Source organism: Cornus florida, unplaced genomic scaffold (assembly GCF_030987335.1).
Source record: "Cornus florida cultivar Cherokee Brave unplaced genomic scaffold, ASM3098733v1 CherokeeBrave_3.0.0_Hap2_Chr01, whole genome shotgun sequence".
NCBI lineage: Eukaryota > Viridiplantae > Streptophyta > Magnoliopsida > Cornales > Cornaceae > Cornus > Cornus florida.
Window position 1 is genome coordinate 131,972 of NW_026775571.1, and position 21,267 is coordinate 153,238.

Here is a 21,267-nt window from a genome sequence, read left to right on the forward strand (position 1 = left end):
CGAGGAAATTCTATGAGTACACGACTCGACGAAATGTGAAAATAAATCCTATACAAGGATCCAGGCTCAAAACGAGACATTTAGCAATAACTTTCATTAATTGCATAATGGCCCCTGCAAAAAGTGAAAACTGCACAACTGGTCCAAAATGAAAATATCTTCCAAAAATATTTTCTTAGAAACCCCTGAAATAAAATATCTTCAAAAGATATTTATGAAAAACACCCCAAGAAAATAATAAGTTTTTAAAGAACTTTGCATCCGTACCCCTACGGACACCGGGAGCAACCAAAGTATTTTTCTGCAAAAGTAAAGATACGTATTTCGTGGAAATCACTTAGAATGAAGATACGTGAAGTCAAAAACCAACTCTGAACACAAGAAGTGTGGTTATGCCAAAAAGTGACAAACGGGAAAAAGACGAAATAGGGAAAATGATGAAATGGGGAAAAAGGACGAAATGAATAGTGTCCGAAAAATGAAAATGTGAAAATGACACGGTCCTTAAAGGAAGTTGTCAATCCAAGGAAAAGAGTCTCAAAAATCATTCCAGAGCACTCGAGATGACACTAAGTGACAAAAAACTGAACTCAGAAAGGAAAAGAACAATGGAAAAAAAATATCCGTAAAAATCTGATAAAAGAAAATGAAGGAAAATGACCGGGTCATTATAGTCATCACAATTATCAAGTTAAAAACTTAATTAAGCCAATTGAACCACTAAATAGATTTTAATTAATTCTTTTAATTAAAATCTCTAGATTTTCATATTTATTTAAATGCTCTCAAATTAAAGTATGTTAAACAGCATACCAAGACTTAATTTAAAAGCATATTACATGTCAATTTCATGTAAGGTACGGCCATGGGAATTAATCTTTCACAAAAGATAAATATTAAATAAAATGTGCAATTCTTATTCAATAAATCCCAAATTAATATATGTTAACAAACATATTAAAACTAAACTTTCTAGCATGCCACAATTCAAATCCAAGTTATAAATCATCATGAAAATTAAATATTATACAATGAAATAATTATTACTAACTTCTAGATTTGATACAAGGCATACATATCAGTTTTATAATCATGAGAAACACTCAATACAACACATACAAAATTCTAAAACATTCCCTACCTCCATTTGAGATGAAATCTCAAATCCACACCAAAATAAATGTGCTCCGAATCCGATGAAACTTCTAGATTTTGTCGGGGACAATACCGTGAACATAACCCCCAAGGAAGCCCCATCAAATTCACATCTTGACTTCAAACCCGAACTCAAGAAATGGCCAAAACTGAATTCTAATAAGGGGGAATGGTAGAGCACGTTGAGGGGAACAATAAACATAAGGTACTACACCTTTTCAACCAAGGGAAGTGGCCAGAAAAAGAAGAAGAAGACCGGCAGCCACGGCTGCCATGAGATCCGGCCAAGAGAGAGGAGAGAGAGAGAAAATATCTGATTTCTCTTGTCTCACACCCTATTTATAGAAAAACCCTAAAAGTGCCCCGAACGGGTCCCACCAGGTCCGGAAAAGTGGAATTTGAGCAGACGCACTCAAAAGGCAAAACTCTGTGAACAAAAAGATTCAAAATGAGAAAATATGAAAAATAGAAGAAACGGCGTCGAAAACCGAGTCCCGAGCAGAAAGTTATGCCCAAAACAAGTTTAGCGGCAACCGGGTCCAGAAACCCTGAAATTGGAGAAAAATGACTAGAACGAAATTCTAAGAGTATCCAACTTGACGAAATGTGAAAATGAATCCCGTACGAGGATCCAGGCTCTAGAAGAGATATTTTGCAATTACTTTCGTTAATTGCACAATGGCCCCCTACAAAAAGGGTTAACTACAAAACTGCCCCTGAATGAAAATATCTTCAAAAGATATTTACGAAAAACACCCCAAGAAAAAAAAAAGATTCCGAAAAACTATGCATCCATGCCCCTATGGACACTGGGAGCAACCAGAGTACTTTTCTGCAAAAGTAAAGATATGTATTTCGTGGAAACCACTCAAGATGAAGATACGTGAAGTCAAAAACCAACTCTGAACACAAGAAGTGTGGTTATGCTAACAAAGTGACAACGGGGAAAAGACAAAATAGGGAAAAAAACGAAATAGGGAAAAGGACAAAAAGTGAATAGTGTCGAAAACGAAAAAAAAATGGAATTGATTCGATCCTCAAAGGAAGTTGTCAATCCACAGAAAAGAGTCTCGGAAATTACTCCAGAGCACTCGAGACGACACTAAGCGACGAGGGATTGAACCCTGAAAGGAAAAGATCAACGGAAAAAAAATATCCGTGAAAGTCTGAGAAAGGGAAATGAATGAAAATGACCGGGTTATTACAAGTGAGCATCCTATAGTGTGTATTATATACATATATGGACTACTCTAGATATTGTTGAGTCTATCTAGGATGTATTTGCGTATCAGATTCTTGTTTGTATCGTAATAGAATATGACTTGCATGTGGGCCTGACCCACTCTTTTATTTTTCAGGTGCTCGTCAGTTTTATGATTAGAGCTTGATCGTGCAGAGCAGATACGAACTTCCATTCCACCGACTATGTAGGACTGCTTCCTTATTAGCTTTGGATTTTGATTACAACTATTTTATTTTACGGTTGGGATTTTTATTGGGGTCCACTAGATGGATTCCCGAGTTGTTAAATAATTGGAGGTTTTAGATTAATGGATTTGAACAATTATATTTTGAGGATTTTCAATTAGAATTCTTTTCAGCCATTCTTTATTTATTTCTTATTATTTCATCTTGTATTCTGTGTTCATTAAATATTAATTATTTGATATTTTCCTCGGGTTTAGGCTTGGGCCTGATCAACCCATGTCTCGGATTCGAGAGGTATCACAAGAATGAGGAGGATAAGACAAGTGAGCTAATGCCTAGCACTCTATCTTGTATAGAAGATGAAGTGGCAAGTGAGTTTGTGGCTAATCCAAAATTGCACAACATGATTAATGAGGACTTTCCTTGTTTTGATCATGATCTTATTCCGGCCTTTGATACTTTAGAAAGTGGGGAGATGTTGACCACCATAGAGGTGGATGAGAGAAAACTTAAAGAAAACCTTCCTTCAATTCTCTCCAAGAACCCTCTTGAGGAGTGCCTTTTGAACATGTATGAAAGATATGATTTTGACATTGAAAGCTCCATAAATGAAGTTAACTCTCTAACGGACTCCGTGGCTATTTAAGAGGGTGAGGAGATGGTTATTTTTGAGGAAAAGAAAAAGGATGAAGAGATGGTGTTTCTTGATATTCCAAATGAGTCTTTGAAAGAGAATGCCTCACCAATTATCAAAGTGAACGATCATTTGAATGTGTTTCAAGAACACAACAAAGAGGCAAGCCCAACCATTATTGATTTTGTTTTCAAGACCGTGAATGAAAGGAATAAAATAATTTCTTTTATACATTTTCAAGTTATTCTATGGGGAGAGGACTTTATTTTTGTAAGTGAGGCACTGAATGAGAAAATAGACAAGAGGGTTAATGAAAATGTTTCATATCCCGTTTTTGACGCTTTCGACTAGTGAGTCGAACCAATGTCTTACTAGAAACATTAAACACTAGTATTCGTAGAATTTCACAACTCTATTCCTCCCCCATTTCTTTTTATTTTTCACTTCTTGCAGCATCTAGATATGTTCCATTGAGCTTTATTGAAGATTTCAGTCATGTTAGGCATAATAAAAATTTCTGCTTTAAAAAAAAAAAATGAGCCAAAAAAATTTTGAAATTTTTTCAACCCAGTGCTAGTTCGATTGAAAATTTTCTTAATCGATTGACTATGTTCTCGATTGATTGAAAATTCTTTCGATCGATCAATTTTACGTCGAAAATTTTTGTTCATAGGGCATCAATCTATAAGCTTTTCGATCGATCATGGGAAATCTCGATCGATTATTGAAAATTTTAAAATACAAATATTTGTTTCAACATTATGTCCTTTTGTGTAGTCATGCATACTTTATGATTTATCTTAGGCTTGATCTCATATCTCTCTTTCATCTTGTGCTATGTTGTCTTAAAATGCTTAGTTTGGTTATCTTTATCCCATTTGATATTTGATGTAAGTTTTCTTCAAAAGAGTTTGAACCACTGCTAGAGCTAGATGAATCCATGTTCGCAGCACCGATTTTGCGAAAAAACAGAGAAAACCCCAACCCCAACCCCAACCCCAACCCCAACCCCATCCCTATCTTAAAGGGAAAAACAAACTCACTGAAGAGATGTGCGTAAATTGATTTAAGGCAAAGTTAAACCAAAACAAAACAATAGATTTAAGGCTCTGTTTGGAAAGAACTAGTACACTGGAAAAGAAAAGGGAAACCAATAAGAAGGAAAAGCAAAAATAGTAATAGTATTAAGGGCAAAGTACATAAAAACCCCCCCTCTACTTGTAACATTTTTTAATAAACTCTTATCTATTTTTTACCAAAGAATCCTCCTCGACGTGTAGCCCTTTTTTCCAATAAATCCACCTTGCATAATTTTTTTTACCAAAGAACACCCTCAACTATATGAAGAGATAAAAGAGTTGATATTGGGATCAAAATGCCCTTTATTTAAATCTTAATTCTCCCGAACTTCAAAAATTCATATATCACAAACCATATATTTAAAACCTGTAAATAATATATGCATGGAAGGCTTATGAAATAAGGATTCCAAAAATATAAGATCTGTATAACAAACATTCATAACTAGAGAGAAATAGGCAATCTAAAAATCTACTCCAAAATTCTTATTTTAAATTTAAAAAATAAAATATTTGAGATATTTGCTAGAAAATTTTCAGAATTATTCATTTACATATGGAATCAAATATAGAAAAAATTTAGCCCCAACAGAGATCGATTTCATGATATGTCATATTTTGCATCAAAGTATTTTCATTCTTTTATAGACTCACTATTTAAAAATAAATAAAAATGAATACTCGGTCTCTATTGAGACTAATTTTTTTTATATATTATGCTTTATATAAAAATGAATAATTCTAAAAATTTTCTTGCAAATAACCCGAGTATTTCATAAAAAATAAAATAAAATAAGATTGTTGAAGTAGATTTTTAGATTATCTATATTCTCTTTGGTTATGAAGTTTTATTAAACAAATCTTATATTTATGCAATCGTTGTTTTATAAGCTTTCCGTGCATATATTATTTGCAATATTTGGATGTGCAATTTGTGATATATGAATTTTTGAAGTTCGAGAAAATTAAGATTTAAATAAAAAGGGCATTTTGATCCAAATATTAACTCTTTTACCCCCTTAGATAGTTGAAGAGGGTTCTTTGGTAATAAATTAGACAAGGGGGATTTATTGGAAAGGGTTATAAGTTGAGGGTGGGTTTTTTGGTACAAAATTAGATGAGGGTTTACTGGAAAAGGTTACAAGTTGAGGGGGGTTTTCTTTACTTTGCCCTAGTAATAATAATAACAAAAAGTAAAAGAGAAAAGAAAAGAAATATTTATTCTACAAAATTATAATGCAAAACAGCAACAATACTAAGTGTGAATATAAATGAGGTTTGATTTTTCTATTCGTTTTTAAATGAAAGTATTTTTAAATTAAAAAGTATTTAATTTTTCCATTTGCGATATACATAAATTGCTTAAAGTATCAAAAGGCATTTTTTCAGAACGTTTGAATCCGTCTTTAATTTTCAATAATTCATAAAATACTTTAGCATCATTTTTAATTTCAAACTCAATCTTTTAAGCATGTTTGTAAAGTCTTTTTTCCAAATAGATCTTTGCGGAAATTGTTATAGAAGTTAAAGCTTGCATTTTATTCAAACTACATTGGAAATGATTCTCTTTTGTTTAAGAATAAAATAAAATAAAAAATTTGTCTAGTTTTAAGTTAGTGTTAATTTTATAATGCATTTATCACATTTAGATTTTAGGTAGGCCAACTCTAAATTGGTGAATTCTGCCATATGGGCATATGGCTGTCACGAATGGTCTAATCTTATTTATGAAAGGGCTAAAATAACAATGAATGTCATAAGATTCATATGCACTCGAAGCACATTACTCATCTGGGTTGCTCCATTAACATCCAATGTATAGCACAAGATTTTAATTCTAAAAAGTGGTGTGATACAAAGTCTGAAAATCGGTCACAACTAACTACTTTTATGTGAGTAGCAAAAGAAAGAATATCATCATCATGTAGTTTATCTTCTTCTTTTTTTCTTTTTCTTTTTTTATTATTTTTTATTATGCAGACAAGAGACATCATCAGAAATGACATTCGTCACTTAGGTAATATGATCAATTCACTACAATGTGAATACCAACATAAAAGTACTAAATCATCTAACAGCCGGATTCTATTTTAAAGAACAACATTATTTGTAAACAATATCTTAAGGATTATAAAATAAAGCGTCAGTTGAAGAAACTATATATTAGCAAAAGTTCAACATCCATATAATTGCTGCCTATCCAATAATAAAAACACATTGATTATGTACTCTGTATTTGCCTACAGTGTAAACATTGAGAGATCCACCAAAAGATACTAGCAGATGTGTAAGACGATATGTGAAGAGCCTGACAAAAACGTCTTGTAACTTTAATACTTCATTATTTATACCATGTCATTACTATAACGGACACTATTAAATTTTTCTCAAGAAATAACCTGTTAGCGTTAAAGTCAACTAATATTTGATAAGAGGAGGGTCGAACTATTATTTAGTTATGCTACGTGTCCAGGTGCAGCAACTGGTCTAGAAAAAGGCAGCAAACTCACTTCCAGCACTCCAACTAAGAACTTGAATCACACTCATAGTTCTCTTTGTTGCACCTAACATCTGCAATAAACACAAACATGTACAAAATTTACAGAAGCCAATTAAGCAAAAGAAAAACTGAGGTTCCATTAAAAAAATTAATGCATGTTAGTAGGCATTTATTTTTTTATAAATAAAGGGTAAGCTTTTATAAATATATATTGAAGAGAAATGTACAATGGGTCCCAACGAGGACTCAACAGAGCCTTCGACAAGAGAAAGAGAACAAAAGCAGAGCTATCACAAGTTATAAGCTTTGCTTGAAAGAAACCAACAATCTGCACAAAAGTACAAGCAGAACCATATCAACATAAACTCGCACTCAAACCAGACCCTAATTCCTGAGACAGGCATGAGCATTAGTTAATTGGCCTTTCTTAACAATAATAAGTCAAAAACATTTTATAAATACCTCAAATTTCTGGAAAAGATACGCGCTTGATTAATTCTCTTCTTAGCCTCCCATAACCATCGACTCCCCAGCTAGTCCCCCACGAATTTTTTACTTTGTAATATTTTATTCCGGTGTCCGGATCTGTGCCATACCCCGTCAGTATTATTGCATGATCACCAATTGCTTTCTCACCAGGTTCAGGGCCTTCATAAATGCCCTATTAAAAACATAATAAAATAAACTAATTAAATTAGTAGCATTTTTTCTTTTTACAACAAAATAAAGATATCATGCACGCTCAGCAAAGAATTCGAATATAGTTAGTACAGGAAGCTAGCTGTGTTAAAACAAAAATAATGGACAAACTCTACTACAACATAAGCAAATTTAAAAAGATGGGCAATAAAGTTCATGCACTAACTGTGCTAAGCAAAAAAGAGCAGTAATAAAGTCCATGCACCAACTGTGCTACAACATAAGCAAGAAAACAGAAGCAACTGTGCTACAACATAAGCCAACAAAAAAAAAAAGGATTAGCAATACAGTCCAGTCATTAACTGGGCTACAACATAAAGCAAAAAAGAAAAGAAGAAAACTAGTTATTTGTTAATTAAAATGCTAACCTCTTCGACTTTCCCTAGTGGGTTGCATAGTGGTATGGCAGCTCCCAGGGGCTGTTATGCGTAAAGCCCTTAGTATGGCCATTTCATCTTCACTGTTGACATTCTTAAAATTCATTATCCGATAGGGTCTTTCTTCCACCTAAAATAAGAAAGCATACAAAGATTTAGATATATAATATATTGTCAAATTTATACTACAAAAAACAAATTATAAGGATATACCTACATTTTCAAAATCAGTTCTACAAGTCCCTTTCCCACCTACATACTGGTAATTCTCCTCAGCATCAACTCCATAATTCATGACGTATCTAAATCCTCGATTTATAGAGGATGTAAAGCATCCCACTGCATCCGGCTTGGCAGTCGTTTTTGGTGGATATTTTACCGGTAGACAATCTACCAATTCTTGTTTGGCTTGTTGAACAAACTCATCTGGTTGTTCATCCTTATTTGATAGGAATTCTACACAACCCAGGGATGTCCATGCATAACAACAGTCTACAAAAAGATTTCAAAATTAGTAATTTACTATAGAAAGTACATGATATTAATTTATATCATAGTTAAATAAAATTTATAGATGTACACATACTGCACTCTCCTTGATCTCCAACTGCGGTCAATCTATCCGAGTGATCCACAAACTCTGGAATGTCATCATCCTATAATAACGAAAAACAATAAATATGAACGGATCACATTCACTCAAAAAAACAAAAAAAAAAAAAAAAAAAATTGATTGGAGCACATTAATTTGTGCATGAGACCCTCTTCTGCTAGTCAATCTAAGGAAAGCCTTTTCCTCCTACCAAAATTTTATATAGATTGAAAAAGTAAGATATAGAGTCAAGGGGGCACAAAGCCCAAACCAACGTAGCAAACTTAAAAAAAAAAAAAGAAAAAAAAAAAAAAAAAGTGACATAGACAAGGACTACAACAACACAAACTACCCCCGGAACCCAGACATAGAAATGCTTCAAATGGAAAATAGAAATGCTTCAAATAGAAATTACATACAGTGTAATAATACTTCTATATTTTAGAAGAATTATTTAATTAAATTAATTTATCTTTAATTAATTTATTTGTTTTAAATTTATTTATTTATTTGTTTGTTTGTTTATTTGATTTATTGGTATAATGATTGTGTGTGTATGTAATTGATTGCTGATTGATTTGTTGACGTGTTAACTTTATTTGTATGGACTAAGTTGGTTATTGTGATTCTTGTTTGTGTATTTAATTGTTTAATTATTTTATTTATTTATTTATTTAAATTTAATGGACTGAGTTTGGAATGTTTGGACTATATACACAAATTTCGTACTCTGCAAATAAAGAACGAAATAGGGAGTAAATAGTAATTTATTGATTTATGAAAATTGATGACTACAATTCTCTGAGATATTCTTTACAAAAGAAATAAAGTATCTTTTGATTCGATCTCCTTTGTTGGTTGGATCCAAGGGTTATTGGAGCTTGTTCTTGAATCGGGATGTTGACAATTATCTTCAAGTATTTGTAGTTGAGGAATACCGCTGATGATTTCTAATCGAGGTCTAAAGAAGCTTGATCTTGAACAGTGTTGTTTGATGATTCTTTGAACTTGTTGAATTACAGGAAAAGAACGGCAAGATTTTGATGTACTTGTTGTTCTTTGTTGAATTTGAGGAAGAACGGCACAGCTTTGGATGTGCTTGTTGTTTTTGGTCTTCAAAGAATTTGTTGAATTTGTGGAAGAATGGCACGACTTTGGTTGCGTTTGTTGCTCTTCGTCTTCAAGGCTTGGGTGTTAGGAATGAATGTCGGCCATATTTTACTCTGAAATTCTAGACTTTTGAGTCTCTGAATTTCTACACCCCTTCCTCCTTCCTCCATGTCTCTATTTATAGGCTTCTTGGATTAATAGGATGATGACATGTATCCTCTCCTGATAAGGACATAATTATAATTGGATCGGACCGGTTATATTGTGATAATTATCCATAAAATAATTATTCCAAATATATTTTATTAGGAATAATTATTTTTTTGTTTAATCATCTAGGCTGGGATAATTAAATAATTTAAGTGGACCAAGTTTAGGCCAATTAAATAATTTAATTAAACATGAGACCATATTTGATGGGTCAATTTGTCAAAACAAAAGTTTATAAAATTTGAGTGTCTACAAATTGCCCCCACTTCGAGTTTCACGTTTGACCGGAGTTGTCTCTTATTTCATATCGGACTTGAAGTATCCTACTTGGTCTTTGAATTGTAAAGTTCCTTCTTCTTCTTCTTCTTCTTTTTTATTTTTTATTTTTTATTTTTTATTTTTCACTCTCCTATCCAACTTTGGATTGTAAGATTTCCTTTTTCACTTTTCTGTCAAACTTTGGATTGTAAGATTTCCTTTATCTAATTTGAATTGAATTATACAAATCCTAGTACAAATATGAGGTATTTTGTTGCCTATATATACAACCAATGTTATAGGGTTTGACATCAATTCCAATAGCTTCTGAAGACTTGTTAGATTGCAGCCTCTAAAGATTTGTTGGATTGTAGCCTCTGAAGACCGTGTTGGATTATGGCCTCTGCTCAAACAAATAATTGGTATGACTTTTTTTTTCTTTTTTTTTTTCACTCTTTTTTTTTCCGCTCTTTTTTTTTTCACACTTATTTTTTATTTTATTTTTTCACACTCTTTTTTTATTATTATTTTTTTCCCAGGATTCGAAAGGACCTTTCCTATTAGCACAAATGACAATTTTGTCGACTGAAGCATAAAATTGAGTATTCTCTCAATTATTTACATTATGATTGCCATGGAGATGTATTCAAAGTATTCCTCGAATGTTGGTGCCTCGCCACTAATACTCTTTATTGTTCTATTGGCGAGTTGTCAATTTCCCTTCAAGATTTATATACATTAGGCGGTCTCCCTTTTTAAGGAAGAATTTATGATGAAGTTATTCCTTGTACAGAAGAACTACTCTCGAGAGCTGGCAAAAGCAAAAATTCTCTCTCATTGAGTTGTCAACATCTATTTTTGACTTTCCACAGACTCTGCAAGAAGTGTAAAGGAGAACAAAATGTGATGCTATCTGACTGGATTAATTTCTGGTTCAAAGGTGCATCAAGGCATGTCATACTTTTTTTTTTTTTTCAGCAACACCTCGGTGGTGAGCATAATTTTTTTCTTTCAATGACACCTAAGCGGAAAGCTAAATTTCTCTTTCAGCAATTCCTCGAAGGCGAGCAGAATTTATTATTATTATTTTTTTTTAACGACACCTCAGCGGAAAGCCGAATTTCCCTTTCAGCAATACCTCGGCGGCGAGTAGAATTTTTTTTTTCAATGGCAACTCAGTGGAAAGCTAAATTTCTCTTTCAACAATACCTTGGCGGCGAACAGAATTTTTTTTTCTTTAATGACACCTCAATAGAAAGCCAAATATCTCTTTTAGTAATACCTCGACGATGAGTAGAATTTTTTTCTTCAACGATACCTCAGCGGAAAGCTAAAGATCTTTTTCAGCAATACCTCAGCGGCGAGTGGAATTTTTTTCTTCAACGACACCTCAACGGAAAGCCGAATTTCTCTTTCAGCAATACCTCGGCAGGAGCAGAATTTATTTATTTCAACGACACCTCAGTGGAAAGCCAAAGATTTTTTTCAACAACGACATTTTACCGTCGGTTCAAATTTTCCTTTGCATCTGCAATCCTGGCGATGAACCAAAATTATTGTTTGCGGCTACACTTTGGCAGTGGGCTTAATTTCTTTCTTGCAACTACAATTTGGTGATAGACCAAAATTTCCTTTACAGCTATAATTCGGTGGCATACCAAGTTGACATGGTGCGACGAGCACTTTTGATATTGCATGATGAGTGACAATAATATCTTGACAACAAGTGAAGTTAACAAATTGAGACTAACACTTTTGATATCTCGTGATGAACACACTTTGCCTGAACTTTGAACAAACTTCCAAGTTGACAAATTCGGCGGCTTTGGATGTGCTTATTGTTCTTCGTCTTCAGAGAATTTGTTGAATTTGTGGAAGAACGACACAACTTTGGTTGTGTTTGTTGTTCTTCTTCTTCAAGGCTTGGGTGTTGGGGATGAATGCCGGCAGAGATTCTGTATTTTACTCTGGAATTCTAGACTTCTGAGTCTTTGAATTTCTGCACCCCTTGCTCCTTCCTCCATGCCTCTATATATAGGCTTTTTGAATTAATAGGATGATGACATGTGTCCTCTCTTGATAAGGACATATTTATAACTGGACCGGACCGGTTATATTGTGATAATTATCCATAAAATAATTATTCCAAATATATTTTATTAGGAATAATTATCTTTTTATTTAATCATCTGGGATCGACTAATTAAATAATTTAAGTGGACCAAGTTTGGGGCAATTAAATAATTTAATTAAATATGAGACCCATATTTGATGGGTCAATTTGTCAAAACAAAAGTTCATGAAATTTTAGTGTCTATATGGACTAAAGGATATGGGCTTAGGCTAGAGAAGGAAGCCTTAAAGGATTTGAGACAGTTAAAGGCCCATGGATGTATGATTATATATATATATATATACACACACACACACACACATATATATATATATATTATGTGAATTATATAGCTATAAATAAAGATATTTCATTTACATAAATATATTAATTTGTATGACTAGTGTAGTCAAATCCTACAAGGATAAGGATTGGGAATTATATATATATATACACACACACACATATAGTATCATTATTATGGAAATAATTATTATATATATATTGCATGAGTTAAATATATATATATATAGTAAGTATGTATATACAACACGTATATACATGTATAATTATTGTTGTTATAGGATTTTTGTATATGTATATATATTAAATGATTATACATATATATATATATATATTAGGTAAATATATATATATATATATATATATATATACACACACACACACACACACACACACACAACCCCAACCCTTCTTCTAATCCTACTAGCTATGTTACGTGCCCCCCAACCCTTGTTAATTCTAATCCTACTAGGTTATGTGCCATATATATATATATATATATATAACATTGTGAGGGTTTTTACGTGCACAAGTGAAAGGCAGAGAAAGAGTTGCCGAGAAAGATAAATAACCTAGAAAAGAATAAAAGAAGAGGAGGAGAAGGGAAGGCCAAACCAGAAGGGAGGCCGGACCTGTGGAGGACGACGACAAGGTGGCTGGAGTTGCAGATGAAATCAGGAGACTTACGACGTCAGTTTCGTTTTAAAACCTTCGGGTGAGTTCTTTTCTACTTCTCATCTCATAACCCATAAATCTTACACCTTTGGTATCGGAATCATGTAGATTATTTGCATGTTAATCATGTAGACATATGGTTAAAATTATGGAACCAACTTATAGACGTGTATGTATATATATGTGTGTGTGTGTGTGTGTGTGTGTGTGTGTATGGGTATGATGATTTTTATTGTTGTTTATACCTATTTGGATTTTGTAATTTATGTTATAGGATGACGTAGAATTAATTAGGACGTAGCAATGAATTAGAGGCGAAATGAGTGATTTACATAGCCAGAAAACTGTTGTCTCAAGGAAGAAGATGACCACTATAGGTTTCAGTCAACTAACTTAGAGGTATCGGTCAACCGAATAAACGGTATCGGTAAACCGATTTAAGTATATCGCTTGACTGGTTTGGGCAATTCGGTTGACCGATAGGGGTTACACTTAACAGGTTATTTTGTTGTTTGGATTTATTGGTGTCCAAATTGTGTTACCACTTTTAAGTGGGTTTTGGACAACGTTGTATTGCGTATATGTTGGTTAAGCTATATCATACATTATATATATATATATATATATATATATATATATATATATATAGTTTATTCCATAATTATTTTTAACCAAGCCAAATAATCTTGAATATTTATATAACGTGTATGTGGAGGTGGTTGGTAATGAATGTCATATTATATTGGCTAAATAATTATATAACGTATCACGTGATATTTTATGCAATTTGGAATTGGTTATTATCACTTTGGGCAAATGGTAGTGGTTGGTCACTTTTACCACTTTGTGGTAATTGGTGAGATTTGAACAGAGAACTATAATGGGTTAATTATGTAACATACATGTTATATACTATCACACGTGGACATTACTAAATAAATAAATAAAACTAAATTAATTAATAAGTTATTCATTGTTATTTATCATGTGTATATGTATGTTACATACTATCACACGTGGACATTACTAAATAAATAAATAAAACTAAATTAATTAATAAGTTGTTCATTGTTATTTATCATGTGTACATATACGAGTTATATGTGAATGAAAATCTTGGTAGGAAGATTTATATGATTTTATTCATGTTTAATTAATGATATTTTTTATATTTATTTTATTTTTCTATGTGGTTGATTTGGAGGCATGGACGATTTTCCAAGGCATAAACAGAATATTGCCTTATGAATTGTGGGAACAAAATACCTACATAGCAAGCATGGTTCATATGCTATTAAATTTGTATGAACAAAAACATACTTATGCAGGCATGGACGATTTTTTAAAGCATAAATAAACTGCTATTTAAGTTAGATGAATAAATATGCATCTATGTTGTTGTGTTTGTAAGTTGGAAGTGGAGGCATGCACGATTTGTCAAAGTATAAAATAATTGCTATGCAAATTGTATGAATAAAGTATAAAATTGAGGATATTTTGAATTGGAATTTAGAGGAATACACTCCTTATTAATAATTTATTATTTAATGGTTAATTAGCCATTTATAAATAAAATGGTGGTTTGATTAATTTTCTCTTAAAAGAGAATGGTACTTGGTGTTTGGTTTCGGATATTAATGTGTTTATATCATTCATAGTCTTGGAACAGAAGGAATTAATGAACTCGATCTTTATATGTATATAAATATATGTATGTATCATCTTATATTAAAGGTTAAAACTTTAATTAGGATGCTTTTGCTTAGAGATGTTTTATTTATCAGTTTTCAGAGGCTTAGTAGAAGGAACTTGCTCGTAGGTCTAACCCACACTTTATTTTTCAAGTTATTAGAAGTTCTAGTCTCGAGATTGAGGATCCGCAATTTGGAAACTTGTCTTTCAACTACTCTTTATATCTAGGGGTGCACACGGTCCGGTTCGGTCAGGAACCGGAACCAGAACCGATCTCAACGGTTCCTAAAAAATGGAACCGGAACCAGAACCATTGGTATCTAGAACCGGACCGAACCGAACCAGCATTCACGGTTCGGTTCCAGTTTGGTTCCAAGGAACCGTGAGTCTTCCTTCCTCCAGAGCTTCGCAAATCTCTGGCCACCCCTCTTCCTTTTGAGGCTTGATACGAAAGGTCATTCCGTTACGCAAAATATATATATATATATATATATGAGTTTTGATTACAAAACAAGAATCATAGACCATGATTAGTTGATTTAGAAAACAAATTAAAACAAAACCCATACATACAAGTTAGCAGTTGCAGAGAGAGATAAGGGCAAGCTTGAGAGTTGAGAGACAACAGCTGAAAGCGAACGGCGAACCCGAACTGGAACAAGGGGTAATGGAAACTAAAAGATATGGGTTTTGATTTTTTGAACAATCTGAAATGATATGCCGATATGGGTTTTAAACTTTTGATTCTTGCAAATAGATAGATAAACTGAAATATATATGGGTTTTGAACTTCTAATTCTTGTAGATTTTGTAGTTTACAGTTGCAAAGAAAGAGATAAACTGAAATATATGGGTTTTGAACTTCTGATTCTCGTAGATTTTGTAGTTTGCAGTTGCAGAGAGAGAGAGAGCAAGTTCAGAGTCGAGAACGAGAATGGAGATGGAGGCGACTGGGGAGGCTGAGCCGCTGAAATGATTTGGCCTAAAAATAATTTTTTTTTTTAGGTTTAGAGTGACTAATAATATAATCAAATATAATATATATATATATATATATATATATATATATATATATATATATATTACGGTTCGGTTCTGGAACCGAAACCGAACCGAAACTTGACGGTTCCTCATTTTAAGAACCAGAATCGGAACCGGAACCGGAACCGTGAGAACCGGAACCGAAGCTCTGGTTCAGTTCGGTTCAGTTCGGTTATACAGTTCCTCGGTTCTTTTGTGCACCCCTATTCATATCTATTTCAAAGTAGGACTAGTATATGTTGCTTATTGTTAGTTTATTTATTTAAAAACTTAATGATTAATAATTTATGATTTAGGGGTCCTTTACTTACAAGATTCCCGAGTTGTATTTTATTTGTAAGGAATGATTTATTTAATTAAGCGAATTATTTATTCTCTTTATTTATTTATATTTTTTTATAATATATATTCGTTTAAATACTAAATTGTTTTGATATTTTCGGGTATTCAGATATATGAGCCTGACCAATCTACACGTAAAAATTTGAAAGTATCACATTAAGAAGTGAATGGACTTGGTAACAACAAATGCAAGCAGAGGACCCCACCACAAAGGACTCTTTAAGAAATGCCTACGGTATTCTATCTTGAAATTGATTACATAAATAATGTTGATCGTCATATAAAGTGATAAATCCAGTATTATGAAGTGAAGAACTTACATCATTGTGTGCATCCATTGTTTAATTATATACTCTAAAAGGTGGCCTCAACCAACTCAACTTATCCCCCTGCTAGAATAGAAAGGACATTGATTGAGAACTTAAAAAGGAGAATTCCACATGAAAACACAGTTAGGATATGTGTGCCCTAGCATAGCAAATTCTAATTTTGGATTGTAAAAGTCATGGTTTCTTATTTGGATATTATTATTAAAGCATTATACAATTGGTGAATGGAATGTATTATTTTTCGATTCTTTATGGAATTGATGGTGTCTGCTTGATTACAAAATATATTTATATATGTATGTAATGGCAATTAATACTATGATATAAATTAGTAATCATAAATGGTTTAAAGTCGGTAATTATGGATGGACATTTAATTAGTTAAGACTTAAACCGAGTCCACGATAGATTGAGATATATTGCGAAAGCTGTCGTATGCAATTGCTCTCTATCACAGTCATGGCTTTTGACTCTCAAGCATGAGAGAAGTATAGACTCTTTTATTAATTAATAATTACTTTGATTTGTTCGGCGGATACCTCGGGATCCTTAGATCGACACTTTGGGTAGTTATGTAATTAATAATTAGAGGTCTATATTCTCAATATTTGCATCAGTGCTATTTGTATTTATTTTGTTTTGATTATGGTTGATCACAAATTAAATTCGAAGGCCTTCGTATGTTTTAGACAAATGTTTTCTATATATATTTATTTAATAAATTATTATTATTTTTTGTCAAATAAATATTTTATTGTGATCGAACCGGAAATAATCAAAGGTAACAAAATAGTTATATTAATTATGTTGTCGGATTGATGGCTTTAATTATCCGATAAATAATTAAGCATAGAGGGGTCAAAGTGCAACATTGACTTAGAGGTTATTTACTATTTAATTGGAGTGCAATTAATTTCTTTAAGTGGAGTAGAAATTAATTTATGAATTAATTGAATTGGGTCCATGGTTTAATGGACCGGACCAATTATTAATTTATAGGAGCCAAGAAAATAGTAAGCCCAAAAGGATTCTCACCAATAGCCAAAGTTGATATTGGAGTCATGTTAGGATTGAGAAAGTTGAATTAGAGATGGAGAATGATTTATTGTTTCCTTATTCTTATTTTTATTTTTCCTATATATACATGAGTTCATGTATATTTTAGGGGTGACTTGGAGAACAAGAAAAATGAATACACTTTCTCTTTTTAGATTTTAGGGTTTTGTTTTCTCTTCTAAAGGAGGTTACCACCAGCCTAGATTCCAAGGTCATTCATCAAGGCATATTGGTGATTCCTAAAGGGAAGATAATAATCGAACGGAAGGAGAAATGATCTTGCTAAAGGGATCTACAATAAGTGAGAACATTCACTTTAGAGGAAAGTTCAAAAGGTTTACTCAGACCTTTGATGTAAGTATTCAATCTGTTTATTGAATTATGCATCATCTTTTATTTATCTTTGCATAAAACTTGTCTCTGTGTGATGAATCAAGATCCGTGATTGCAAATCCCTCAAAAGTTTTAAAAACTTACACATTTCCCAACAGTGGTATCAGAGCACATGGTTTGATTCATTACTAGAGAACATGTGTTTATAAAAATCATATTCATGGATCCAAATTATATATACATATATAAAATTATTGATATATGTTGATGTATGATTTATTATGTTGATATATATTAATACATGTTGATTTATGTATAATTGTGAATGGATGATGATGTGTGTTTGGGCCATGGATGAAGCTTATAGGTATATAGAATGTAATTTTATTTTTTGATGAATTTAATTAAGGCTTTGTTTTAGCCGTTTGAAAATTCAATGATATAATTTAATTTTTTCCATTGTATTTCAAATTGTAAGTATTTATTAAAGCTATGTAATATTCATCAAAGGATGCTATGAAGCTTCAAAAGGGTCCGAAAGGGTTAAATTATGCTTCAGTAATTTTCTGGAATTTTCCTGAATTTTTCGGGAATTTTTTGAGGCTTAATTTAATTTTCTGGGATTTTTTTGGAATTTTTCAGCGTTTTTCCGGTGGCCGGAGCTTCGCCGGCGGCGAGAAAAGGCGTCGGAGGTGGCCCGGATCAGGTGTGGCAGCGGCTAGGTGAGCTTGGCGCGTGTTCCACACGCGCCAGGAGTGGGCTGGTCAATGACAAGCTGGCGCGTGGATCTCACGCGCCAGCCAAGGAGTTGGTACTCTCCACACGCGGGAAGGCGCGTGGAGGCTCGTCCCACGCGCCCCAGGCGCGTGGGAGCGCGTGAGGGTGCATTCCACGAGCCCCAAGCACGTGTCGGCACGTGGGGGCGCGTGGGAGCGCGTGCAGCTTGCCCTAGGCGCGTGCCAGCACGTGTGGGGTCCTTCGGGCTCGTTCCAAGCGGTGTTTTGCTTCTCCTGACGCGTACAAGCTTCCTATGAGTGTTTACAGACAGTTGAAGGACGCCCGTACAGCAAGAATAGTTTTTAAATGTTAAAAGCTGAATCCATTAGCCATTTATATTGCTTCTGTCTATTATTTGATGCAGGGAATAATTTAATGCTGATTATAATTGTTCATGCATTGGATCCATGATTTTTAATTAAATGGCTTGATTTATATTAATTAAATTATGAAGATAAATTGGATTAGATTGCTAATTAATTTGAGGGCATTTATTGGGAAATAGGAAAAATATTTTTGTAAATTATTTTTTGCCTCAAATTAAAGATTAGTGAATCATTTAAAATCCATATATTTTCTAAATTTAATTGGATTAAAATCAAGGCGTTTTGCATGCATTAAATCATGAATTGAAAACCCTAGTTTTATATTATTAAAAATTGAGTGGGAGCGGGGATTTTTTATACATTACCCCATGGCCTTCGTAATTATAACCATTATGATTAGATCTTTAAAAATAAGGCTCCACGCATGATTTAAAGAGTCTAGATTACAAGAATGGTTGCCTCACGAAAATATATTTATTAAATAACCATTATAGTTAGATCTTTAAAAATAAGGCCCTACGCATGATTTAAAGAGCCTAAGCTATTAATGGCAATATATTTAATATTTGTTTTTCCGTTGGAGCATTAATTATGTTATACACTCAATCTAAAATCAATAGTATTAGCTCCCCAACGGAGTGGTCTATACTAGGTGATTTTAGAAAGGCTAAATCTAATCGGGAATTATTTCATATTTAGATAAGGCATTGTCAAAAGAGATATGGAAATAATGAGTTGTTCTCGTCAATAAGCAATAATGAATTCCGCCAACCGGATAAGTTATTGGTATATTGATTGTCCGATTTTTCATGCAATGTGGTTAAGGGACCCACAATTAATTAATTATTTTATACTTGCATGATTATTATTATTCACTTTATTTATTGTATGAATGCTTTTATTTTCAGATTTATCATGACTAGTCCATTCAGTCCACTTGCAAACATACTAAAAGAAAATCGATTAACTGGACCTAATTATATCGATTGGAAAAGGCAACTAGACATTGTACTCACATATGAGGGGTTGAATTATGTGCTTACTACTCCTAGACCTTCTCCACCTTTGCCTGAGGATTCTCCTGAGGAGCATGAAGTATTTAAGAAATGGAATAAAGCAGATGAGATGACTAGGTGCTACATTCTTGCTTCACTCTCGAATGTACTCCAAAGTCAACATCTTCAATATCTCACTTCTGCAGACATCATGCTTAACCTTAAGGAAATGTTTGGGCAAATTGGTAAGAGCGCACGCCAAAATGCTATGACAAATTTGATGACCATTAAGATGGTCCAAGGTACTTCAGTTCGGGAACATGCTTTAAAAATGATTGGTTTTTTAAATGAACTGGAGATCCTTGGATGCAACTTGGATGGTGAACTTCAGGTTGACATGATTATCGCTTCATTGCCATACTCATTTAACTCTTTTAGGGTTAATTATTATATGAATAAGCTTGAGTACACACTCGCTGAACTATTGAATGAGTTGGTAACCTTTGAAGGGATAAACAAAAGCAAGGGTGCATCTATCAACTACACTCAGTCTGCTGGACCATCCACTTCTAGGCCCAAGAGGAGGGGCAAGAAAAAGAAGAAGGATGGTGCCAAAACTGTGGTTGTGCCAAACAAAGTAATCCAAAAGGATAAGGGAAAGAAGAAAGTGCGGGTTGAAGGCGAAGGAAACTGCTTCCATTGCGGTCAACCGGGTCACTGGAAACCTAACTGCCCAATACTTCGCACACAAGGCAAAGGAAAAGGTATATTCATTGTTGAGGCATGTAATGTGGTTGAATCTATAGATTCCTGGTGCATAGATTCTAGAGCCACTAATCATGTTTGCAATTCATTGCAGGGATTCCAGGAGTCTAGAAGCCTCAATGAAGGAGAGATATACTTGCATATGGGATCTAATGCCAAGGTGGAAGCTAAAGCAGTGGGAGTGGTTCATATGCAGTTTGATAGTGGGAGGAGTCTTATTTTAGAAGATTGTCTTTATGCGCCAAATGTTAGGCACAATTTAATTTCAGTTTCTTCGTTGGTTTGCAAAAATTATATTTTTACTTTTGGAAAAAAATGTTTTAATTAAATTAAATGGTTGTGTTATAACTTCTGGTGCATTGAAAGATAATCTATATGTTTTAACTCCTAGCTCATATCAAATGCAAAATTATGAATTAAATGCAACTTCATCTAGATTGAATGTTAAAAGAAAAGCAGTTTCTCCAAACTCATTGTA

At 33.1% G+C, this 21,267-nt stretch overlaps 1 protein-coding gene across 1 annotated transcript; it reads right to left on the bottom strand.

Annotated features, from left to right (window-relative positions):
* Positions 1–6,860: 6,860 nt before the first annotated feature.
* Positions 6,861–20,724, bottom strand: LOC132274581 (uncharacterized). The gene is made up of 8 exons (XM_059775930.1): positions 20,716–20,724; positions 8,459–8,528; positions 8,090–8,364; positions 7,864–8,002; positions 7,662–7,708; positions 7,281–7,457; positions 7,024–7,124; positions 6,861–6,867 (listed from the first exon to the last, which is right to left on the bottom strand). The coding sequence occupies exons 1-8, from the start codon at positions 20,722–20,724 to the stop codon at positions 6,861–6,863; spliced, it is 825 nt and encodes a 274-aa protein (XP_059631913.1).
* Between the last annotated feature and the right edge of the window lie 543 nt (positions 20,725–21,267).